This window comes from Idiotropiscis lumnitzeri, chromosome 6, assembly GCF_059441095.1.
Source record: "Idiotropiscis lumnitzeri isolate Australia: NSW breed Sydney's pygmy pipehorse chromosome 6, RoL_Ilum_1.0, whole genome shotgun sequence".
Lineage (NCBI taxonomy): Eukaryota > Metazoa > Chordata > Actinopteri > Syngnathiformes > Syngnathidae > Idiotropiscis > Idiotropiscis lumnitzeri.
In genome coordinates, this window is record NC_142396.1 from 6,566,953 (window position 1) to 6,593,913 (window position 26,961).

The 26,961-nt window shown below is 41.9% G+C and overlaps 1 protein-coding gene across 1 annotated transcript; it reads right to left on the minus strand.

Moving 5' to 3' along the window:
- Positions 1-354: 354 nt before the first annotated feature.
- On the minus strand, positions 355-24,993 carry peds1a (plasmanylethanolamine desaturase 1a). Its single transcript, XM_088299372.1, has 6 exons — positions 24,544-24,993; positions 11,733-11,852; positions 10,320-10,411; positions 6,143-6,287; positions 3,480-3,692; positions 355-1,067 (listed from the first exon to the last, which is right to left on the minus strand). The coding sequence occupies exons 1-6, from the start codon at positions 24,701-24,703 to the stop codon at positions 946-948; spliced, it is 852 nt and encodes a 283-aa protein (XP_088155498.1). The 5' UTR covers positions 24,704-24,993; the 3' UTR covers positions 355-945.
- Between the last annotated feature and the right edge of the window lie 1,968 nt (positions 24,994-26,961).

Consider the following 26,961-nt stretch of genomic DNA (forward strand, 5'->3'; position numbering starts at 1 on the left):
GATACGTGTGTGATGCGAGTATGCGTGCTCATTGTGGAAGAATAAAGTGCAGTTGTCGTTGACCCTTTGAGTTGAGTTTGTCGCTGCAAGAGACTACGTGCATGTGTTTGGAGTTTAATCAGGGAAAAAATGACAAGGATCTAAAAAAAAATTGCTGTGCCATGCAATTAAAAAAAAAAGGTTTAATGCTTCACCGAGACACAAATGAGAACGTATGTGTATTTGAACATCCATGTATCCAAACATGGATAGAGGGCATCGTGCAACAGCGACTGCAGGGGAAAACATTTATTTACAAAAAATCAGGGCCAGGATTGTGTGGGATGGGGATACCGACAAACAGGTGCACCTCAATGGAATTTTGTGTGTGTTTTTATTAATATTTATTAATTAATCTATTATTAATAATGCAGGTTATGAAACTCCATTTATACATTTTCATTTAGGAATTCCGATGACCTTGTTCCTATTCCAACAAAATATTCACTTGTGAGGAGTGATTATTCTTATCATCTTAAGAGGTTCCAGACTTGTACTATCTTGTGCGTAAATATAGTAAGAGGCATTATTCCTTATTTTACTCATAAATACGTCTGAGTGTGTGTTAGGCAACATGGTATCACCCCTGGAGAGCCCAACCTCCAGATACGCCCCAACACCCGCTCACCTGATTGGTTAAACTGGCCTCCCACGACACAAGCTTTTGCTTTTTTACCACTTTAACCAAAGTTGGCGTTTGGATTTTTTTTTCTTTTTGCACAAAGCTTGGTAGACTACAATTTTACAGAAATTACAGAACTTCTTTTTTTTTTTTTTTTTGCAAACAGGTTCTAGCAAATGCAAGAGCACTGAAACATGAGTCAAATGTACATTGTGTAAGTGTGCTTTCCTTTGAATACGTCATCTCCATGTCTCCAACCTCCTTTCCGTCTGTCCACACATCCCTCAGTCAGTCTTCTTGGCCCAGGCCAGGTCATCACATCGAGGCTTTTGACCAGTCAGTCGCTTGATCAGATGTTCCATGTGCCTCCAGAAGCCCAGTTGGTCCAGTGGATAGTTACACCAACCTGGGTGAACGAAACATCAGACCAAAGGTATGTGATAAGAAAACTCATCTTGAATATATAAACCCCCCCCTCCCCTCTTAAAAAAAGGGGGGGGGGGTATTTTTGACAGATCTCATCCTCATTAAGGTCGTGTGTGAACTGGAGCCAATCGCAGCAGGCTTCGGCCATCACAGGCAACAAAATATTACGCATTCAATAAGTAACGTCTTGCACGCAAAGGGCAGGCGCTCCCTCGCAATGGCAAAGTGAATCTCCGCCTCTCTTTTACACTTCAGACAAGCTGAGATCATCTTTCATTTCACATGGCTTCACCTCTCATTAGTGACCTTAATGTCCATCGAGTGTCCTCATCAGTCCTCACCCGCACCGCAAACTCACAGATGCACACAAACATGTGCAAATCCTCATTGCTGTGTTTACATTTTGGAAGCGTTGCCAGGTCCTCATCTCAGGAAATGACAATATCAGGGAAATGTTTATTTAGTTTATCTCAGTTGATAAATTAAAAAAGTGAAACTCATCAGCAAAATACAATCAGAAGGCCAATTCCTACCAAATGTTTCTCCATACCTTCATTTTCTATCGCACTTATTTTCATTCGGGTCACTTGAGCTAGAGCCTTTCGTCCCGGCCTGGAACAGTGGACCCAGCTCAGGACCTTTGGCAGGGTCTTCGAATGTGCACCCAACTAGTGTTTTGTGGAATTGGAGAAAGAGACCGTGTCCCTCTGGGAGGTCTGTGAAGAGGGTTGTTCGGAAGTTATGGGAGTCTGAATACCCCGAAATGGGTTTTTCTGTCACATTATAACAAGTCTGCCCTTTGTCATGGTTGTTTTGTCTTTGTGTGCCCTGCGATTGGCTGGCAACCAGTCCAGGGTGTACCCCGCCTACTGCCCGAAGACAGCTGGGATCGGCTCCAGCACCCCCGCGACCCTTGTGAGGAGAAGCGGCTTCAATGGATGGATGGACGTCACATACGGGCAAAACCAAGCCGGGGCCGTGTGTACTCTCGCTACCCTCGTAAGATGGCCAGCACCCTTGATGTGTTTGCAAAGGGTGCATGCTATGGCTCCGGGGATGCGTGCATCGTGTCCCTTCGGTGACCCGCCCTCTGCTAGGAAGACCGCAAAGCAGCCAGAAGTTTTGTTTGATTTCACTCCGCTGCTCTGCATCTCTCCTTCCACGCCCGTCTCTGCCTTTCACCAACACACTCCTCATTTCCCCCTTCCAAATCCCTGCTTCCCACCCTTCCTCATCCTCCACTCTTGCTCCCTCTGCCTGTGAAGTCCTATTTGTTAGAACAGACAGCAGGTTAGCATTAAATATACATGGGGATTGTCAGCCAGTGGCAAACACAAAGGCAGCTAGGCGAGCCCCAGTGGAATCTGAGCTCAGCCCGGGCTGCTATGCTGAGGGAGACGGAGGTGGTGTCGGTGGGGGGGTGGCGGGGGGGGGGGGGCTGTCACTGTCCCCTGTGGGTGCTGGACTGCCACCAACCCACACAGGCACACACACAGGTTAGAAAGCGTGAAGAGGTCACAAAAAAGAGCTTGCGCGCAGATGCTCAAGTATGCAGATGCAGGCCAGTGCGTGCATCTACAAACACACACTTTTCCCCGTGACACCCCCCTCGGCTCGCTCACGCACATCTGGCGTCCACAGGGGCGCCGGGGTGACGTACAAGCTCAACCCCCCTCGTGTATCCTGCTGCTTTGCCTCTCCCTTCTCACCCACGTGCGCAAATGTGGCTCGAATACAGGCCCAACGTCTCTCAAGACTCAGACACACACAAACGACATTTTGCTGGAGTCATTTCAAAGCCAGCGCCATTTTGTCAGACTTTTTAAGTGAAGTCATGTAAAATGGCCGCACACAGTCTTGAATCTGATGCTATTGACACGACTTGACCTTTCGTTGCTTTCACACAGGGATGGACGTTGATTTACCAAATTTGGCGCATGTGTTTTTTCTTAGCTGTACCTGATCCTTTCTCCAATTTTTACATTTTAAAATTCAAAATCCTGACTTGACTCTGTAGAAACAGAAATGCACCGCGGTCGACAACCGCAGTATAACTTGCCAGACGAGATTTGATCAAGCGTACCAGTTCACACACATACCTAAAAAAAAAAAAAGAGTGAGATTGCAAGATCTTGTCAAAGATTCCAGTTTTAGTAAACCTCCAATACTTTGACACAAAAATAATTTCATGAGATGCAATTTTTTTGGTTTTAAATAATTAGCTCAGTTTGTGATGGTGGCGACATGGAGAATGAGCTGGTTTGCACAACAACTTGTGTTAAAAAAAACCAAATTGAGCTAAAGCAATTACAACTTTGTCCTTATTGATAAACTGTTATCAGATTCTTTATAAATAAAGTTAAGTATATTGAAGCAAGTGAGAGCGTCTTACCTGAAGTGATACAGTAGTACGTCTCGTGTGGCGAGACGTGGTGGATGCGGTGGTGTTTCCGTGGCAACACCACATGCCAGTCCTGCAGCAGCGTGACCCAGCGCGGGAGCCCGAAGTAGGAGTGACTCCACTTGTGAATCTGGTTGGTCAACGTGACGAAAACGGCCAGGGCGAAGACGTAGCAGTCCCAAGGATAGGACGCCGCCAAGGCCTCTGAAAGGTAACGTGAGAGCGATTGCGCAAAGACGTAGAGATTAAAAGACAATCTTTTTTTTTTTTGTGATGTGATGAGGGCCCACACAAAGGCGAAGCACTCCCACAGAGAGAACGCTGGCGGGAGCCTCGTCGAGATGAAGGAATCGAGGGAGGGGGGTGAGGAACGCGACAAGAAGACGTGGCAGCAGGGGAGAGATGAGCAGAGGACAAGCGTACCACATGACACAACTTGGGGCATTTGCAGTGTTGCAGTTGACGAGGACGTAACGTACGTTTAAACATTGACCACCGAAGATGACAAAAGTAAGCTTAAATGGACTGGAATACACAAAAAAATATCGTGTTATTTACCTATTATTTATTACGAAGAATTTTCTGTTTCTCAGATGAAATGGATGATGGAGGAATGATTGGAAGTTTATTTTCTATCCAAATGCCGCCCGACGGTTTTGTTTGACCCCATCTAAAACTTGTTTGTCTGCCTCTTAGCAGTCTTTCGCTTTCTTGACCCTTCGCTCAAGTGCAGACATATGTCAGCTGGATATGTCAGCTCACCTTCTCACCTGTCCTCCGTCTTTGTCTGGTGACCGCTTGCCACCGCGAGGAGTTTGACACGATACGCTCAGACGTTAACCTCGCCGCGACACGACCGGCGTACCCTCCCACTCACCCTTGTGTCTCCCTGAACTCTCTGAACCGTGACCCCGTCAAGAGCAGACAGAAAAGGAAGAGATGTCACCTTCCTTCTTGACCCACCGTGTTGAAGTGACCTACAAGTGGGCCTCTGGTTTTCTACCTATAATCTTCTCTCCTCTTACTCTTCATTGTTTGCCAGACCCCCTTGAGGATGGACGACCTTTGCAACTTTTACCTCGGGTCCTCTTAAAGCACAAGTTAGGAACATTGTTCATTCTGGTCCCAGTCTCCTCACAGTACAAATTACAAAGTCAGAATAAATAGGCAATGAATTTTGTACGATCCAACCGGCCAGTGTAACACGTGCCATGAGTGGGAGACTCCATGCAAAAAAAAAAAAAAAAATTGTTCAGTGATTCACAGGGAAGCAAATTTGTCAGACATTTTTCAGTTTATACAGGAACTCCTGTAATAAACATTACAGAGTGTGTAATACAACATTCAGAGGCAAACAAATTTAAGAAAAAAAAATCCTGAAGAATTTAAGACATTTAAAAGCAAAGTAGAGAAATGAAAAGAAGTTTACCAACATTACTGAAGGAACATGCAGCACAAGTACATGATGTGGAGGTGGAGAAATGATTTATACATTTTTTCTAAAAGACCATAATAATAGGTATGAGGGGTGGGGGGTGATTTTTAACCTAGATTTAAAAGCATCGACAGTTTGGGCTAACTTCAGTTCTTTGCATCGATCCATCTTATTTGCATGCGGCACAACAGCTAAAAGCCGATGCACCAGGTTTGTTTTGAACACTAGGCTCCACGAATTGACCCAAGTCTGTTGATCTCAGAATCCTATTGGGTTTACATTTCATGAGCACTTATTTAAAGTATTCAGGACCTAATCCATTAAGTGATTTATAGACCAGTAGCTGAATTTGAAAATCTATTCTAAAGATGAGTGGCCTTTAAAGCCTTTAAGACTAATGTGTTCTGATCGCTTTGTACAATTTGCACTTTCTTGCTGTCAACATCAATAAGCATAGATTTGGCACACCATAAAATTGTTAGGACCACAGCTGTTTTTTGAGGAAAAATGAATCCGATGCAAATACTTTTACCTCACTAACTGACGTTCTCCACCTCAGGGCCTGTCAGTGACCTTTTCGCTCTACACGGCAGCCTGCTCAATACTAGGTTGTGCTCTTTCCATGGTTCGTTTTCTTCCTCCACACCCACCCTCGCCACCGTCGGGCAGTACACTCCAACATTTCTTTCGTTACTTCCGCCGCCTGCGTAAGATGCGCTGCCTCGAGAACATGGCGACACGTCAACTTGCTCAAAGTCACTAGGACCAATGACCCTGCTGAGGCAACTTTCAAGTTTTTAGATAATCCCAGTTTACTTGCGCAAACTAAAAAGACCCAATATAAGAGATGAGACAAAAAACATAACAGGCCAAAAAAAAAACTACTTTGAAAGGTAATAATAATCAGTTTTAATTAACTCGCTGTGATGTATTCACTAAATATTTGTTAGGATGGAGGTGTGCAGAGGGATGGATCGCCATCCTGTTTCATTATCTCTCTCATCTAACTAAATCAGAATATTGGAAATCCATCCAAGTACGATTGCGTGCATTTGTAATCCAGCACATTCACATACACGTCTAGTCTTAATTGATTGATGTTGCATTTGAGAACATTTCAGTGTTCTTTTGGTGCTGTGCGTGCCTCTCACTGAGTAATCTCAGATTTGTGTGTGTGTGTGTGGGGGGGGGGGGGGGGGGGTGCGTGTGTGTGTGTTACCTGGTGTGTAAGTGACGAACTTGTAGGCCATGTGTGCCAGTGGTAAGATGGGGATCATACAGTTGTCTCCATTGGTTTCAATGAAGTCGTGGCGAGTGATGGCGGTGGGGTCAATGTGGTGCTCCCTGAACGGCCGAATAAATGCCTGCAGACACAGAACACAACGTTATACTTCTGTCAAAACGTAAAGAACTTAGAATTGTTTTCTTAAATATGGCAAGATGTGAAGCTGTTGTTTTTCAATATTTTCCACCATTTCCAAGGGAATGATAACCTGCCCTAATGAGAATTTAGTGGCTGTGTGGACTGAGATCAATCACACACCAAAAAAATAAAGCCATCCCACTCAGTTTATTTTTTTAATGTACCCCAATTAGGAGAACGAATGCACTTTTTTTCCTTAAACTTTAAATAACAGCACATATTGAGAAAAGAAAATAATTTCAACGACAGCACAGCAGCACACACAAATGTACACTAAGAGAAAAAGTCAGTGGCGCTCAGCAGCTGGTGCAACCCCAAAGCTCACATCCAGCATCTTAATAAACCACAGAACAGCAGTCAACTTGCACAAATGCACTCATACACATAAATGACCCTTGGACAAGCCATACACATACCAAAGTGTGCACTTCCCAGCACACAATACTGCACGTGTGCACTGTGAGAGCATGAGGGAGGACAAATAAAAGAATCTGCATCTCAGACGCACACAGGGGACAAAAAGCAGCTCAAACAATCACACTGAGAGTAAAGATAATTTATTTACAAGTGTGAAGAAAGCCAAAAGGGAAGGTGTGTATCTTAACGATACGCGCAGCCGCGGAGACGTCAGCGGGAAAACTCATTATTGTCGCATGTTCGCACAACGGCGCCCGCCTATTTGGCAACTTTGTTGCTCGTCACCACTGGTATCTTGACAATTAGAAGCTCTCTCTCTCCCTACCGCCCGTCTTTATCTCCTCTCCCATCGCCCTCGTCTTCCTGCCTGCCGCAGCCCACAGCCACATGAAAGGCCGGCGAAGCGGCGGAGGTCGTGCCGAGAGGGGCGGCATCCTCGCTGCCGGTTAACGGCGGGCCACCGGTCACTGCGTGTCCTCTAATCCCACACCGTTTAAAGGCCCGCCTCGCAAGACATCCGCTAATCACCGGCTCACATCGCCTATCGGCCCGGCAACCAGCGCCATCCCACTGCTAGCACAGACACGCCCTGCCGCCCCCTTACACCCCCTTCTCTCTCGCGACCTTCCTACTGTAATTTCATTGCACTTTTCGTGCCCAAATCTTTCTATTTTTTTTCTTTTGTGTTGCTCTCACTTGTTTTCCCTTACAAGCACAAAGCTCTGACCGATGACACTCAGTAAACGGAAGGGTATTGCTGACACACCTGGAAAAAAGAAAAAAAACTCAACATCACGTATTAACGTGATATGTTGTAAATCACGTTTTAATGTTTTTAAATGGTAAGCTTGGCCTTTTAACATTACAATGGGAAAAGCTTCACATTTTAACAAAGTAGTTTTCACATTTAAATTGTTAAATTGAACTTCCACGTTTCCCAAAACAGTACGGAGAAAATCCTTCTGTCTTCTTTTTAAACCTTGTTTTTTTTTCTCTCTCTTTCGTTTTACATTATGTTAAGTGTGGCGAACTGAATCAAATGCGTTGGGCCGGTACGCACCAGCACTTCTGGTTTTTAGCTTCTAGCGTAGCAGGGACTTTTTACAGTGACTTATTGAGTTGCTGCTACTCACCGCCTAATTTACCCGGCAACAGTAGAATGCTGGGAGTACCGTCACTTTTTTTTTTTTTTTTTTACTGAAAGCACTGTTGACAACAGACCATACAAAAGGAGCAGCCATTTTGTTGTGGCAGCTGACAGCACAGGTGTTACTAATGAGGCTAATGAGGGCCACAGAGCCTTGATTCATCTAATTAGACACACCTGTGTTTTCTTACGCCCTCATTTCAACAAATGCCTTCCTGGGAGGTGGTGTGGGAGACACCCGGCCAATCAGGTATCGTTTGTTGATTAGGCCACACCCAGGGGTGGGCGGGGAGGAAATGGGGGGGAAAAAGGAGAAGGATTCTAGGGGCCCATGATCAACAAAACAAATTTGTGATAACCAAAATTGACTGATATTTCCCTTGTAAGAGGAAATACCATACAGGGTGAAAATAACAAAGATGATGTGCCGCGTGACGACGAATACTGGCAAATGAGTTAATTGCACGCCTTTAGTAACCTCAAAAGGTTGCATGTCGGTACCATCAAGCGAGGACCCCCCTGTACACAGTCATTTGTACATCTGCAGGAATAACGCTGAGAAGATGATGTTCTAAACACAAAGTAACAATGCGTTTGAAAGGCTCAGCAGGCTCTGTAAGCTAGCGCTATTAGCCTCAGGTGTTCTCTGGCCTGCTTGCCTTTCATATTCAAAAACGCTTTAAATAGGTAAACAGGACATCTTTATCCTCCTCCACCAAACACACAGGGATGCAAAACCAACTACAGTGAAAGTCTTTTTTTTTTTTCCCCATTTGTATTTTTTTGTATGCATGCAAATGTGGCACTGCTGCAGGTTTTTTGGGCCCAGTGGCATTCCCAAAGCCCACAAAAGCACTCATCAAAAATAAGCCTCAAACTCACATCGCCTTGAGCGAGGAAATCTGATTAAAACAATTAATGTTATAATAATAACCAGTTACATCATTTTATATTTTGTCTAACCTTTTTGGGCTCAAAATCTACTTTTCAATGTACACTTATGCTGAACCAGAAGCTAATTCTCAAACTAAAATTGATTCTGCTATTTAAATCTGTCATCAGATAAGCACATAAAGACACCTTTAAATACTGTGAGTTGCCTCGGGAGTGCCGTTTGCCATATATGGGTCATGACGGGTAACAGTGACGGTATTAAAAAGCAGAGCGGCTCATGTCTTGGAAAACAGAGTGATGAGCAATAACGTGGAATTTGGGAAATCGAACAAGCACTTTCACGAGGATGTTGTTTTGATGTCCCCTGTAGGATATAATGTTAACGAAATCAATATCTTCCTCTGGCCAACTTTCACCATCATAATCAATTTTAACACAACACACAATTGATTTTTGTTCAATTTTTATTAAGTTTTGTAAGTGCAAAATTACAGGTAATTTTTGTAAATTGTTTTTGCATACATATTTCATACTGCAATTTTTTTTTAAATAAAAATATATACCTGATTCATGTCCCAACATTTTTATTGTAACAGTTTTAGTTTTAATTCTTGTGCTCTTATGCATTGACAGCAAGCGGGAAGCAGGGGGTCTCACTTTTATTGGATTCAAGAATCTTCTTTTCTTTGCGAGTTCTTATTTCAAACTGTTCAATTTCAAAACTACATTCAAATTTGCTTCCTTTTCAAAACCACAGTTCCCTCTAACATTTAAAGTGTATTTGTTTCATCCAGCACACAAACACACCAAAACGTCTTGCACATAAATAAAAATCTCCTTATTTGTAATAAAAAAAAAAAAAGTGAGATTATTTTTTTTTCCCCAAACCACAACCTTGTAATGTATGCAATGTTTAAAAAAATATAGCTGATTTGATAACAACAGTGTCAAGTGCGTACGTTATACTGAATGCCTGTCGCTCCTGTTTTAACATACTAATCAAATATAAACATAAGACAACATTAATCATACACAGATTAATTAAGGCTTTGACAGGAATGATGGCTCCTTGTATAATTAGGATGCTTCAGGTCTCGGAACGCACACACAGACAAGCGCGTAATTATTTATGAATATTTCATAACACATGGAACTCTCATCCCATTAATCACAACAAATCTACATGCTGCATCTGATCACATGCATTCTAATTGGCTGTAATGACAATAACCTTTACGCTAATTGGCTGCGGGGATGCAACCATGTCGCTGTTTGAAAATGAGCATCAAGTGTAATGTAGCGTGCCCACGATAGAGTGTGCTGGTATGTGCGGGCATGTATAATGCCACACTGACACACACCTGCCGTGTCAACATGACAATTATGATTACCTTGATATTAACAGGACAACAGATGACAATTGGGGGCACGTATCTGCAGCTAAAAAGTGACAAACTTGGAACATTTTTTTTTAACACTATCACAGAGTTGATGAATTTTTGTGTGTGAGCTCACCTTGCCAATAAAAGGGATGTCGACAGATCCCCAAGTATCCGCCGTCCAGTGTACCATCCCCGATGCAAAGTCTGCAGTCAGGATTCCCAGCACTACAACATAAATACAAATAAATACATAATAACAACATAGTAATAACAATAAAAGTAATAATACAATACAACTTTATTTATTTACTGTATAACATAAAATACCGACAACAACAAATTCAGGAAATTAAAACATAAATGAATGAGACCAACACATATACAGTAGACACCAGAAAACAGCAGAACAGTTTCAGGAGTATTTGTTTAATCCATCACACAAACGCACTAAAAACAGTCAAAGTTGGGTCGAAAGCCAAAGAATAAAAATGATGTCTCTTCCAAGGAGTTTTAAAAGTGGACATAGAGGGGCCATGCCTAACATTTAATGGACGCTCATTCCAGAGGGATGGATCGGCAACAGAAAAGGCACGATCCCCTCTGAGGCTCCGCTTAGTCCTCGGCACCTCCAGCAGGATTTGGTCCTGAGACCTGAGGCATCGGGCAGGTGAGGAGCTCCGAGAGGAACGCTGGAGTGAGGCCATTTAAAGATTTCAAGACAAATAGAAGTATCGTAAAATGAACTCTAAAATGCACTGGGAGACAGTAAAGAGAGGCCAGCATTCGAGTTATGTCCTCCCTCGACCAAGCTCCGTTTAGGAGGCGAGTAGCATCATTTTTAGACCAACTGGAGATGCTTGAGGGAGGACTGTCTGACTCCAAAATAAATTACATGACAGTAATCTAGCCTAGATGTAACAAAGGCAGGGATTACTGTTTCTAAGCGCCGTTGTGAAAGGAACGGCTTGACCTTAGCGGCCATTTTTGACACAAACTGGCCAAGGTAGCGAGTTATGTCTGTTTTGATTTTGTCAGTTTGGAAATCAAAAGTAGTGCCAAGACTTTCAATTCAGTTCTTGAAGAGTTTAGTACAAAGTTAAAACTAGTACAAACTTCCAAAGTTTTAAAAAATACTATTGATAATAATAATAACTTTGATATATTTTGTACCACCTAAAAGATTGAAAAGAAAGAAAGGTTGTTCCATAAACAATATAGAATCCAAAGAGTAAAATAAAAGAGACAAAGTATTGTGCCTGGAAGTAAAAGTAATTGAAAAAAAAAATGAGGAGTTTTGAATTCTTTTGATTTTATTTTCATTTATTTAGTTTACTTCTTGGTGTGTTTGAACCATAGTTAAAGATCTCCGATTTGGCTAATAAGCGAAGTTAGCTAGCACATGCTAGCAGTACACAGCAACAACCCTATTGAGTCCAAATGACTAAATATACAACGAAAGGGACCCATTTGCGTTTTTTTTTGGTTTGTTTTTTTTCAAGAAATATTTGGTCATTTCAGTAACACAAAAATATATCTGCCAACTCACCAATCCCCAGGATGATCTTGTAGACGTGTAGGGTGGAGAAATGCAGGATCAGAAAAGTGAAGTTGATGACGAAGAGGACGAGGCACACGATCACACACACCCACTCCTGGACACGTTTACCTGAGAACACACACGATAAACACGATTCAAACTATTATCTGAGCGGAGACACAAAAAAGTTGAGATTTTCACCAACCGGCGGGTCACAAGCGTGCGCGTGCGTGTTACGTGTGTTCAGGGTTTTAATATATAATCAGTCAGATGAAGACAGGTGTACTCAGAGCTGTGGGGTCACGACCTCTGATGTGTGAAACACCAACGCTGACGAAGCACTGAGCCCCGCTTGGACGCACGCACGCACGTGTGCCGTTTCAAGTGGGACGTTGGCCTCATCAGAGAGGTCAAGCAATATTAATTCCAAGACGGAACCAACCTTTCTTTTATTCGAAACTCACCGATCAGCACTTTTAGAAGCGAGGGACACACACTTAGTGATAGTAAATTATTGAAAACACACACAGTGCTGAGCTTGAGCTCATAAAATATACGAATAGGTTCTCGTCCTTTCATGATACTTCCATCATTTCTTTCTTTGGCGCTGTCAGATCACGTGACCGCGCACAGCCAATTGTGTTCCGCTGGTGTACAAACAAAACAGAAAATCGGCCTTCTGTTTGAAAAGTTCTCTTACACTTGCGTCTCCTTCGCTCTTCTTCGTGAAACTTTAATGTGCTCCGATCCGCCTTTATGACAGCATTAGCAGCCTATAAGATATTAATGGCAGTTTTTGAATAAAGCGCACAGACCTCCGAGCTGGCGTGCCTATAGACCAGAGTGGCTATTAATATGCGGCTCATAAAGGATGCAGCAAAGTGGTCACGGGAGATTTATGAGATGTGATTATGGATATTTCAACGAATTGTCAAACGTGACCCTTCACCTTCTGGAAATGTTACCAAAGTTGGAGAGAGACCGAAGAATTGTTCGAATGGAGATTTTAAGTTGCGATCTCCATGGCTTTAACTTCAATCAGCGAAGAGAGCGGTCGTTGGATGTAAAAGGGGGGGGTCGTCTGGCACATTTAAAGAGCGACAGTTTGTGCTTGTGTGTAACAAGAAGTGATAGATTGTGAATGGAAACGGATTTCGGCTTCGGCGAATGAATCGTATCAGCAAAATAGTGGTTAGCGTGTTTTCGAAGGTTCATGGTTGGTTAATACTATTTTTTTTCTCATAGCTACAATTTTTGAGTCTTGTTCTCTGAAGAGTATCACTTCATTGAAGCATTTTCTAGTATATGACTTGTGCTGATACCAAATCAGATCAAGATTTGTATTGTATCGGAAGTGAAACAGTTGCAACGGTCAAGTGGTCTCCAAACACCGGGTTGCAGACCGGTACCGGGCCACCGGCCACTTTGGACCGGGCCGCACAGTTGGAAACAAAAATACAACAAAATAAATAAATAAAACAAAACAAAACTAGCTGTTGGCACATGTCAAGATGCTAACAGTTTCGGTCGCATTACTCTAATATTAGCTAGCGAAATGAATAACGAAAGCACGTATGACGCCCCATCGTAAAGATATGCCGCCATTTGTATGAACGGGTGCGCATCAAAAAAAAAAAAAAAATGGTTGGCCACCACCAAACTAATCTATTTTCTGAAACATATTGAGTCATATCATCTACACCGAAATTTTTCGATTAATCATGTGACAAAAGCATGATAGAACATGCCCATGCCTATTCTGGAAACAGGCGCCACACACTCGTTTTATGGGCTAAATACAACAAAATGCAATGTTTAAAAAGGCTCACACACAATGACACTCCATCTGACGGATTCCCTAACTCGCTCTCACATCACTTTAGCACACACTCATGTCTCGTGACATAAACACACATTCAAACACTCCATCAGGGAAGCGCACGCACACGCAAGCGCACAGTGTAGGGTCGTGGAGCAGAGGGGCGGCTGTCAGGTGATGTGCGTCAGTCCTTGGATCCTCTGGCTCCCTGGTGAGGGGAAGGAAACTAGGACAGGCCTCCACTGAGGGTGTATACACACACATACACACACACACACAAAACGCATGCACATACACACATAAGCTCATGTCCCTCAGGCCGTGGCTTTGCTGGATATCACACACACGGCTACGGACAGACGCACGAAAAACAGCCTTTAAATGCACATGTGGAAAAAAAAAAAATACAAATGCTTAGAGAGACAAGACATGCGACACCTCAAATTAGCACACACAAAAATACATTCGCGCAACGTCAATTACAACTGGCACGTCAACTGAAAAATTTGAATTTGAACACACAATCTCCACCAAAGTTGGCACGAAAACACAAAAATTAGAGCCTCCCCCTTCACACACGCACAGACACACACACACAGGCGCCCTCATTAATATTGTTCTGACAACAAGCCTCCGTGGTGACCCCTCCGCCATCGCTCACCCTGCAGCCCCCCCCCCCCTACTTCAGAGCGTGCACGTGGGCGTGCGCGGCAATTTAACCTGGGCGGGGCCACGGCAGGGGAACGAGGGGTGCTAATAGGCTGAAATTAATCAACGCGCCTGATTTGCTGTCTGGGGAATGAGTGGCGGCCAGCAGGCAGCCAACACATACGGAATACTAATGCAGGGAACACGTGAACACACTTGAACGCGATCATATGGGGAGAATTAGACCAAAGAAGAAGAGGCTGCTTGCTGGTGTTAATTTGAAGAAGAGGTGAAGTCGGGGCCAAACACAACGCCATCACATTTAGAAATGTGTAAAAATCACTTTTTTTTTTAAGCCTTTGGTGGAGCTCTGTGCTACACAGGCTCCCTGAAGTAGTGTACTTTTTTTTTATGAGACCACAATGACTAACATATGTTGTGCGAGGAAACAAACGTCCAATCAGGAGCTCATACAGACATACAAGCGCTGCTTTATTAGCTTTAATGCGATTTATTCCGCGCCTCCGAATTTAATAATGTCCAAAGAAGAGCGGAGTCATTAAAATGTGCTTTTTCTATAAAAGTCAGACCACCGGCCGGAACATGATCGGGATCTCGGGGTGGGTTTGGTCAATACCACTGCGGATCCAGCATATGGCACCGCAGTGAAAGAAGCTTGTTGCTTCTGGCCAAAAAGTAGTGAATCGAGTGCCAGGCCTTTAATAGTGGGTCTGTGTCAAAAGCAATGGCGGGTGAAGGAGCAGAAAACGGTGACTGGTGATAACAAGATGAAGGCAAACGATTTGGTTAAGAAGTAGGGCTGGGCGATATGACCTAAAATCAATATCGCGATAAATTGGGCACTTTTACCTCGATAACGATAAATGCGCGATAAATTCCCCCTGAGGACCAAAATCAAAATAAATGCAGGAAATGCATATTAACTGCTTTTTTTTATTGACCAACTGGTACACATTACTTTCAATGAAAAATAAAAGTACAAAAATCATTTGAATAAACATTTCAAATAGCTTGCTTAGCATGACTTGAACAATGTCACAAAGAACAGGAGAAAAAGGGTACCTCTCAAAAAATCTTTTTCTGCAAATATATTGTGCCGAGATGCTGTAATGCCATTTGCAAAGGCCTAGATTTGGGTAAAGGTATCTTGTAAACAATATAAATAATGCCATGTGCAAAGGAGCTAGTCGCCTGTAAACAAAATGTTTAATAAAATGAAAAAAATGTCAATGGAGTGCCAATGGCAAATAAACAAGTCTGCTTCATCAGGAAAATGCCGTCTCGAGTACTCCGGTGCGCGGTCGCCACTTGTCGTCTATGTAGTGCACATTCAGGCTCAAACAGGGATCCATGTTGCGACTCGACCACAAGTCGGATGTGGATGCAAAATGCTTGACATGTCTCCGCTCCCGTCCCGATGTTGTCCATATCGGGAAGTACGGTTTGCAACAAATATTTTCGTACCTCTTGTCCGCTACGTTCATGAGGCGTTTCAATCCTGTGCGCTCCACTGTAACCAGAGGAGCTAAATCTTTAGCTATGTGCTCGGCTATCGTGTCCACCTCTGAGACGTTCTCTCGTATGGTGTCGCCTCCGTTAAGGGCTGTTGTCACTTGTCGAACCTTGCTTCTCACTTTGAACTTTTAGCACAAGCTCCAAGTCAACAGCATGGTTGTGTTGTGGGTGGTGAAAAAGAAAAGGTTGGACGCGCTGTTTCAGGTGCTTACGACGCACTTTGTAGTTCATGTTCTTTTGCTCAAACATCGTCTTTAAGGAAACCAAAACATTTCCAAAGCGAGACAGGAACAATTTCAACTAACGTTACTTCGTCTGCAGCCGTGTCAGCCGCTTTAGGATTTGAATCGCCAGCAACGAACGCGTCTTCTGTTTACATTCTTCTCCAGCGCATGAGTCACGTGACTAGATGCGCTGTCGCCGTCTTAAAGAGGCATGAACATCGCCGCAGAGAGAAAAGACTTCTTTTTCTTTTTTTAGACACCGAATTTACCGACAAGGGCAAACTTATGTCGGTCACTGTAATATTATAATATTACAGTATTAATGCAATATATATTTCGGTAACGGTAAATCTTCGGTTTATCGCCCAGCCCTATTAAGAAGAGTCCTTGAAATTGCCAAAAATGTGTGTAGGACTGACATCTACACAAGGATTCAAATTTGCAAGTCATCCCAAGGAGACAATTCAAAGTCACATTTGTTTGAACGATGTGAATGATTAAAAGTTTAGAAGATTACAAGGAAAAAAATCTGAATTGGGCATCACATGCTGGAGAGTGAACGTAGTCCAAGTTGACGCAATGGAAAGTCAGGTCCGAGTTGCAGAGTTGGAGGGGAAAAAAACCCGACCCCGACATTGGCAACCCCCATGAGGACTGTGAATGGTATTATTTATTTATTTACAACATTATCGACATATTTATCTCTATTTATTGAGCATTATATTAATTTAGTTAATTGACATACCTTTTTGAACTGACTGCGTGAAGATGTGTGAAAATCCTAATGAGACAAGATATTCCTTAAAATCAATAAAGCAAATTATACAGGACGGTTTGCTGGAGGTTAAAATATGTTTTAGGCAACCAAAAAAAATCAAAAAGAAAATCGGAAATCAGCCATTTTTGTTGTTTACATTCTCCTGGATCACTTTGAGGTACACATTCGAACGGAATCGATCCGATTTCCCAAATTGCTACTAAAAGCTAGCAATTTGTACAAAAATCTATCAACCTTGCATTGGCTCCTTGTTCACCTGAGATGTGTTTTTTTTTTAATTTTTTTTTTTTACTTATTCATAAAATCTTACATGGCTTACCATCTTACTATCTTGCTGACTTAGCGCTACCAAAAATTCCATCTCAAGCCTTCCGCTCACATGCTAATCTTTCGGTGACACCTGGAACTGCTGGCTGACCAGATACCAGAAATAGCACCTGTTTTCTTCAGTGGAAAAGCATCAATAGAGCCAAGTAGGGACTGTGCAACACGAAAGAGACATAAGTAACCTCTCATTATCATCTTCTTTGGGAAAAAAAAAAAACCATCAACATTCATAGAAGGACGGAGAGTGAAGACTATTAGGATGCACACCACAAAAGGACGACAAAACACAACACTGACGGCTGCGCTACTGTTTTTATCCGGCGTCGCTCTTTGTGTGTCCCTGGTTTGTTCTCGGTAGACCGTCTTCAGATGGGACGTGGAGCGAGTGTGTGTGTGTGGGGGGGTTGTTGTGGGTGGTAAAAGTGGGTCACATGCTTGGAGAGAATGGATGAGGCATAGGGAGATGGGGGAGACAGACAGTATCAGGGTGAGAGGGGTGAGGGGGGGGTGCACAGAGGATTGGGGGGGGGGTAAATTCCCTTGTTCAGGAGGAGTGGATCAGTCACAGGCCTCATTCCTTTCATGTGATCTCGACGGACCCCAGAACTTGGGACATACACACACACTCTTATTGGCGTACACACAAAACCAACATGAATACAAAGTACACATAGAAGAGAAGAAGAAACAACACACACACACACATACACACGTTTGTGCCAGACAAACTTAATAAATCTATTACCCTATAGATTCAACAGCAACAAAGAGAGGAATGTGGCAAATGAGATTCACCAACACACACACACACTTTTTAAGCCACATGAGAGTGAGTGTAAGTAGGCCCTCCTCCAGCCTCTCGCCCCTGTGGAGACACACACACACACACACACACACACGCGCACACACACACAAAAAAGGATGGACGGATCCAACCATGTGTGTGTGTGTTGGACGGCATCCTGTCATCCCCGGTGGCTTTCGGCGAGCACCATATTCATCTGTGGCCCTCATCATAATAATTGCATACACACACGGTCAAGGTCAACAGCAGAATGGTAGCTCGAAGGCTCGCCTCAAGCCAACGTGTGTGCTATTGTATAGTTCACACTGCAGTGTGTGATTCCGAGAAAGGCTGTCTCTCAAAAGCAGCATTTGCATTCCTACCAAATGTTCCGACTTATTGAAACCCGTTTTTTTACATCCAAAATAAAAACAGTCATTGTTTCCAACTTCCTGCCAGGGGAATTGTTTGTAAAAGATGTAAGACAATAACTGTGCTAGTTAATGCCAGGGATGCTTTTTGAGGGGTTTCCTGGGCGATGCTGACAATAATTCACTCAAACACACACTCATGCACACATACTGAATTTGATTCCTTAAATTAATCAAAATCACTGTGTTTTAAGTAATCAGCATAAATGAGTATGCAAAGAAAAATAAGGTATTAAATAGCAACAATTACTGAGATTGTAAAAATAAGTCAACAACTGTTAATATGAAATATAAAAAGCCAACGGTGTACGAAAGGATCTGTAGTAAGTGTACAAAAAAAAAAAAAAAAGTTTACAAGCCAAGTTTTATCCTCTGATGCTTTTTGAACAACATTTGTCAAATTCTAATTTGGGCAAACCTAATATTCAATAAATTAAAAGTAGAAAAGGTAATTTATTTCTTTTGTATAATTGAAAAAAAATAAAGCTAAAAGAAATTATTTAAGTGAAATACTTTTTTAAAAATATTTAATATTAAAATATTTAATATTAAAAAAAAAAAAAAAATATATATATATATATATATATATATATATATATATATATAAAAACATCTAACTGTACTTTACTGAAGGCGCAAAATAAGCGGCTTCGGATTGCAGTTTGAGAGGCCAAATTTGCATTTTGCACCAAAATAAAACACACTCAATAGCGAGATGGAGAATCAACCGCCGGGACGTCCCAAACAGCCGCTGGACTGCGCCGATCACGTCACCTCGCGCAAGTAGTTGGAGGTTGAGGCACTGCTTGGTGCTTTTTGTATTTAGGCTACGTTCAGACTGCAGGCAATTTTTTTTTGCCCATATCTAGATTGGCTACATATCGGATTTTTTGCAATATGTGACCTATACATCATCAAAAGCCAAATATGTTTTCCGTGGGTTAGAGAGAGCTTGGGAGGGAAACGACTGACGCTAATCATCGCAAAACTGCTTTATAAAGGGAGAGAGAAGAAAAAAAAAAAAATAATCACAATTTTTCACTATGTCTTTTCTGGGTATTAATTCAGTATTCTGATTGGCTAAAATGGATGATGGATGCTGGAGGTTAGCGCGCCACCTGTTGCCTTCACACTTGCATTTTGTTTTTTCCATACGGACTGACATCTTTATTCGATTTACAAAATGTATAACAGCACACATGGCTATTGTGCGCCTTAGGGCACAATGAAGCACCCGAGGAGGAGGGGGCGGATCGCGCGTGACTCTTCAGCTCCTCAGGAGGACGCAGGAGAGGGAGGGGGAGGGGGGCTTCAGGGAGGGGACGAGGCGAAGGAGCAAAGCGGCAGAGACAAACGGAGACGTCTCCAGCTGTTTGTCCATCCAGGCTGTGCCGTAATGAGGCGGCGTTTGGCTCGATGGAGCGTCTCGGCCGCCTCATCTAACTTGTCCAAAGTCTAACAAGGCAAACTGCTATTTAGATTTACCTCCCGCCAGTGGCGAGACGGAGCCAAACATCTGAGCGCATAACAGTGTGGCGCTGCCTTAAATGGACTCTTTGGCATTTGAAATTGGGCCTGTTTAGTTGTCTTTAACAGACACTTGTCAGCATGTGGGAAGCATTTTTACTTTTAAGTTTGCCTGAAAATGTCCTGGTGGCATTGTTAGGGTGGACGAGCGCATCCTCTGCCTCTGGCCTGCTGGGCCCTTTGGCAGCAAGCTCCAAAACAAATACGTCTTTTTGACTCGACCTGCTCCAAACATGAACATTTGACTGCCGCTTACAACGTTGTTCATTTCACACACAAAATATTCAACATTTGTATTGTTTTTGGTCTTTTCAAGTACTGACAACAATTTCCAAACATTACATATAAAACAGAACAGGATTACATCACTGTATGTAATTTTGTGAAATGCTTTTCCAGGTTCGGTTGCTAACGCTAACACGGGTTATCGATGAAACTCAATTACCAACTATTATCAACGCTTCTGTTTTACATCACAGACGACCCGGCTTACAGCACAGACATGAGAGAGGGGCTATGGTTAACATGGCTTTGCAAATTGATTTGTTTATTTATTTTATTTTTTCCAAATCGCTGCATATCTTAAGCAGTTTAAATCAATATTGAATCGATTTTCGAGAAATCGTGACATAATTAATTGTTTATCATTTAGGGCTTTTTTTTTCATGTGTTTTAATTAGTGATTCATCTGTCGATTACACTGGTCAACAGTGTAACGTGCCCCTAAATTTATTTTACTTTTTTTCCTAGCACAATAGGTTTTTGACAATTTATATTTTGGTTTTCAATTTTGACCCATTAAAGCTTGGAAAATATGGATTTTACCATGCGTTGTAATTGAAAACCAAAACGTTTCAGAACAAAAATATCCACATGTTGCCTAAAAGTGTGCAAATGTAAAATAATTATGATTCAGTTACGGGTTTGGTCCGCTTCAGCAGGTCTCTAAAAGCATTTTTAAAATCATATTCACTAATATCATGTTTTCATACTGTACATTCCTGTTCGTAATTTTAGTAAGCTTCTTTTTTTTTGTTCCTTTGCTTTTAAATGTCGCTAACTCTCGTTTGTAAATCTACTTCTAATTTTGCAAAGCGCATTGAGTTAACTTGTGTGTGAAAAGCGCTACAGTGTATAACTATAGCTGCCTTGCCTCTAAAGGAGGAATCAATTGTCAAAAATAATTGAAGATTAATTTCATAATTAGTTGTTGATTAAACATTGCACTTCTAATATCATTTACATATTACATTAATTTTGATAAAGTTTTGATTATACAATTTCAAGGCACTGTCGCTCACAGTCCTGTAACGTACTCGTATAATTCGACCCCTGCACTGAGTATCTGCCCAATCGCATTTCCACATTTAAACCCCCCAAAAAATAAGAAAAAAATAAATATAAATCCGCAACCTCTATTAAGAAAGCAAATGCAGAAAATGGAGCAAATAATTTATTTACGTCATAAATAGTTTATAGTAATTATAGCATCTATAATTACCGCCATGAGGAATTTTGTGACTATTTTAATTACTATTTCCTTTGTGTCTATGCACATCTATCTAAAAAAAAAAATAATTATTATTATTATCAGTCATAGTCAGGGTTGTCACAATCCGCTCCACTTTTAACACTCACACGTTTCACGCTCGAGTTGCAGGCAGTGTAACTTTCATCTATTAAGTCATTTTCTTTTAATAAGTCGAAATGTCTGGAAGATTAACAACGTCATAGATTAAATGACTGTGATTATGTTTCACTTCAATATGTTCCCGATCACATACAAACCATTAGCAGTCACATTTTTCAATGGAGCGTATTTGTTGTGTCAGGAAGCGCTCCACATGTTGGCTTGGTAGGGATTATTTTTAACATTTGGGCTCAGAGTGCTAACTAAGCGGCCGCTAAGTGAGAGGGGATAAAGTGCCGGGACCCCAAATGCATGCGTGATCCTCTTAAGCATCAAAACGCTCGGTGCCAGAGCAAACATGCAGCTTTTAGGACAATCGCATACAAGTTGGGACGGCACCATTAGAACAATGTTAACATTTTACTGTGTTACAGTTTATACAAGTATTAAACAACTTTGCATGGGTGTTAAAATTTGCAAAATTAAAACAAGGGGAGACATCGTTATTTCTATTTCTGACGTACTGAAAAAAACCCATTAATATTTATTTAATTAATTAGCAAAAATAGCTGTGCCAATAACCAAGCTTAGAGTTAATTGAATCAAATGACTTGGAAATGTATTCATTGTGCGAACAAGAGGAGCCATGAAGCAGAGACGCTCGCACATTTGGCTGCTTATAAATTCATACTAGGGCTAGACAATTCTGAAGAAGAAAAAAAAAAAATCATGATTATTTTGATTGAGATTGAAATCACGATTATTAAAACAATTAATGATTGATTTCAAATCTTGGCATTTATTCAACTCCTAAAACTCAACTACTCATAACCATCATCACAGCCGCATGCCAATTTGTCTTTTTGTGAAGTACAAAATGACCTTGTAAAATTCAAGCCTCTTGGATTTTCATTCGACCACATCCACATCTTGAAAAAGTATTAGCCTGATGTCTTTTATTTTCGTTTTGGGATTTACTGGGACAACCTGGGATATCTGGGATTGTATTTCGTGCCATGTGATGTGGAAATGTGTGTCGATACGGCCCAAAAAAAGAAAAAAAAAACAAAACACTTGGATCTTTGCATTCTTGAATTTTCAGCAAAGGAGAAGTCCTTGAATCCTTGAAAACTCAATGACAAGAAAATTAAGTCGTAAGAAAGTAAAATAATAATAAACTAAAATGATAGCAATTTAAAAAAAAACAATTCTAAACAAAAAAAAAACGGCTGTTCCTGTTGTGCACACGTTGGCCTCTAAGGGGCAGTGTGGCGCCCTGCATCGATGGAGGACACGCGAATAAGAACAGAAGAACGTTGAGATCGAACTCTATAAATATACCTCGTTTTTCACAAATTGGAAATAATTTGTGACTCTGAGTCTCACCAGTTTGACCCTCACCTGTGTGTGTGTGTGGGGGGGTGTGCGTGTGTGTGTTTCCACAGCATTTTTCATGCGAATATCGTTATTTAAAGGACTATCACTCCCTAAATTAATGCTAATTAACATTAGCATTTGAATCGGGTCACACAATGCGAGCAATGTTTTAAAAATGAAGCATGTTTGTACTTAAATATACAATCTATAATTATTTTGTTGCTTGATTACTCTCACAGTAAACTCCAACAAAGTTGTGATTTAATAACGTAAAGCACACTCATGGACGGCAGAATCACATACGCTGCACACTTGTACGAAAGCAACATGGTACATTCAGGGTACTTTCACAACACACATTAATCGTTTTTCTTCGATTATAACATTTTAAAGATCGACACAAGGCAAAATCGAAATCACAATTAAATTTCGATTTACCATGCAACACTAGTCCATACAACGGTTTGCGAGAAGCTTTGTAGCTTGTCAGCCAATATGCAATTTGGCTAATTTCAGTCTCATAAATTGCAGGCAATTTCTTGTGATCATCTGATCATCAGTAGTATGTGCTTGTGTCTGCACTAATGCATGATGATCAGTATAAAGTTTAATCATGTGCAGGGCAGATCAGGAAGTCATCAGTGGAAGCAGAAGTGACGAGCCAATTCTCTTAATGGGGAAGGTGAGCGGAATGAGCAGCTTAAGAGTTTGTTTTGGTGAGCGGCGTCACAGCGACAGATGTTCAATGACATTGAGTCTTAAAAGGTCACAAGTGAGCGGTCACATCAGACGATCATTTTGAGTTCAAGTGAGTCAAGTGAGGGCCAGCCAAATGCTGGGACGGAAGGGGGAAAAGCTTTGGTGGTCTTTGTGTCCTAACATGTCCACAACATGATGATGTTAACATCCCCTTATGCTTCTATTTGGACCAGTGTACACTAACGTAAAGGTCAATAATTTATCAGGCTTTCCGGGTAAACAAATATGAATACGATGCCGTTTACGATCGTTTCACACTTAACCTAAACTGTAATGTGTACCACAAAAAGTAACGTATTGATATTAACTAGCCCACACAGCCTAAAATTAACACATTGTAATGCCTCCGCAAGAGATCAAAGATAGACACTATCACAGGTGCATTTTCGGGAACTCTATTGAACAAATGGAAAGGAAATAAATCATTAGTTGACAAGATCCTGGTAGCCACAACTCACGATGCGTAAGTAAGTCAACACAGAGAGAGCAAGTTAACTGTACATTCCCATTCACTGAAGCCCATGCCAAACTTGCCTGCCTTTTGAAGCCATCCAAACTAGGGCTCGGGAGGGGAAAATTACAAAAATAAATCAATAAAAATCGGTGAAGTCGACTACAAACGTCCGTCCACTACAACATTCCCTGGTGAATAGCAAATGTTAATCGGAATGGGAATTATGTCGCCCTAAACAATTTTTGACTACATTTTTTATGCAAACAAAATTTTAGTTCACCAGTAGTAGTAACATCGATGACGTCAACTGGTGCAGTTTCACCTCACTAGTAGATATATGTGTGTCAAATTGTCTTACTGATGCAAAACATAATCGTACCAGTACACAGCCCTTAAATGCACCAACGGTTCTCCAGATTGTGACCACGATGCACTACTGTGAGGCCTCTCCTCTCCTCATACATAAGCAGTGATGACAACGGCACACAGCAATAGACGATGATTGACTCGACTCGTCGATGCTCACCGGGAGAGTAGAGCCGAGCCAGCTGCCGGGCTCCGGCGTGCTGCGGTCCCCAGCGGGGCGCCGCGCTGCGTGCGGCCGCCCCGTGCTCGTTGCCGTTCGGGTCCTCCTCTGCCATGGACCGGTGCCTGATGTCGCTCTCGGAGAGCAGCGACGCCGCCATAGTAACAAACGCGGCCGCCTCCCCTCCCGCTGTCGTCTCTCAGCGAGCGCACGCCATCGTGCGTGTGGGTCAATAGCGGGCTGCGTGGGATTTTGGACGAGTTTGTGGTTCGACTCGCGGCAGCCCGGGGGCGGCGGCGAACGCTCACTCGCGGTTGTCGTTTGTTTCCGCCGTCAAGCTGCCGCGTGGAGCGCTGTCACGAGTGACAGCTGCTCACACGCGTGCCTAAAAGCCGTTTACAGCAACACACCAAAGCGTGACTTTAAAAGCTTCCATTTTAATACCAAAAGCGTCTACTTCCAGTTCAACGGTCATTCTAGCAGGGACCGTCTGCATTTTGCATTTGTGGTGAAAAATGACAAATACTTAATTGTGAGAATTTCATTCGGAACACAAGCACAATGCACAATGTAAATATTAGAATCAACAAAGTCAACTAGTGCATTTGGGACGTGAGCCTTCAGAGGGAACATATATTGATGGATATGTATTGATTTTGCAGCTTGGTGGATGATTTCTTAGCACATTTGCCTCACAGTTCTGCATTTGTTGGTTATAGTGGCGGGTGTGCATTTCACACGTCAGTGAAGCCTTACTTTGTCCAGTTGGAATAAATCCCCCCTCATATTATCAACATTTTTGACACCACAGCTGGAGAAATAATATACAGAAACACACGGAGCTTCTCTTGAAAAATCCGTCTTGAAAATCGCCTCGCAGGAGTAGCTGCAATTAAATCCCTCCTTCGGCCATTGGAGTTTAAAAAAATACAAGAATATATTTTAGATTTTCAAACGCTCCCCAGTTACGACTTCCGGGTGTGTTGATTCCGCATAGCGCTGCCCGCACAAGTGAGTATCCAATCACAAGACGAGTTCATCACGTTCGGCGTAAGGCCAGCGCGAAGAGTTCACTGTCACCAACTCGTGATCTGATTGGCTATCACACTGTCTATCAACTGTAAAAGCGCCCACACGATTGTATCTGAAGGCTTCGGCCGAACAGTGCGTGAAATCTGCCTGGCAACACGAGCTAGCTGAATTCAGATTGGATAAAATCTCTCACTAAAAATACATCTCTCGCATATAACATGACATTAATGTGAAGAATATGATCATGATTTCTTGATGTTGTTCATTCTCGCAAGATTATTAAATCATCTGTATAGACATGATATTGTCCATGGGTGGATGGCTTTATGAATTAATGTACTGCAAAATCCAGTATAGTGCTGTAATTAGCACGGTGGTCGCGGATTATTAACTTTACTGCCAAACAGATGCAACAATGTGTCATTAAAACACTCTGCTCACCTTTCTCTCCATGTCATACATACAGTATGTTAACTATTCACACTACATAGTAATTTGCATACTGTAGAGGTTAGAGAACAACATCGCTACAAGGAAAACGCATTAAAGTAAATCAGGTCTTGTGACTCCCCGTGGTAAAACATGTCGTGTTGTGTTCCACCCGTAGTGGATTTTGTGCACATGTACTGCAAAAATAGGTTTACACAAAAGTGACACTTGAGGGTAACTTTGTTGTATGTTGCCAACAGATCTGGAATGTAGGATGGTGGTAATATTTCATTCAGCCATTTTCCTCATTTATCTGGATTCCATCCCAGCTGACAAATGGGAGACAGCCAATTGCAGGGCGCGTATGACAGACAACCACATATGCTAGCGTGAGACACGGGTTCAATTAAAATAAACAAGCATGTTTTCAAATGTTTTGTGGGAGGAAGCTATTGAATATTTTGGTATTCAGATGTCCTGGTGAAAATTCTATTGAATGGAATATTCGGATGAAATACTTTTTTTTTTTGCTTCATTTAGTAACTATGAATAGAGATTAGAAAATAACATATTTCATTATTTTCAAAGTTAAATTTAAAACGCTTTTTTTTTTCTCTACAAACAGTGAATATGGGACAAGGTGATTTAACCATCGTAGCGATTTTGCCTGCCAAAGCGCCACATTTGATCAAGACTGGTTTGATCAACATTGATCAATAAGTAATGCAACGGTCACACTTTTAGAATCTGAGTTTTCAGTGTCGTTTTAACATTTAAAACTGCCTTTGAAAAGTTCTTGTCAGCCTATATCATGAACTAGCTTGAGAGCTAGCTGCTAGCCAGTAGCCGCTCACGCAACAGGCACCGCATTATACAATCTCTGTGTAATTATTATTATTATTTTAGCATCTTTGATGAGTGATTGATCAATTAGTTCAGGATGACGTGTTGCTGTTG

Excerpts from the sequence above, each read along its gene's own strand:
- peds1a (XM_088299372.1), bottom strand. The coding sequence starts at position 24,703 with ATGGCGGCGTCGCTGCTCTCCGAGAGCGACATCAGGCACCGGTCCATG. Across the intron at positions 10,412-11,732 it reads CAAGATCATCCTGGGGATTG|TGCTGGGAATCCTGACTGCA; the intron begins GTGAGTTGGCAG and ends TTTATGTTGTAG. Across the intron at positions 6,288-10,319 it reads ACATCCCTTTTATTGGCAAG|GCATTTATTCGGCCGTTCAG; the intron begins GTGAGCTCACAC and ends CTGTGTCTGCAG.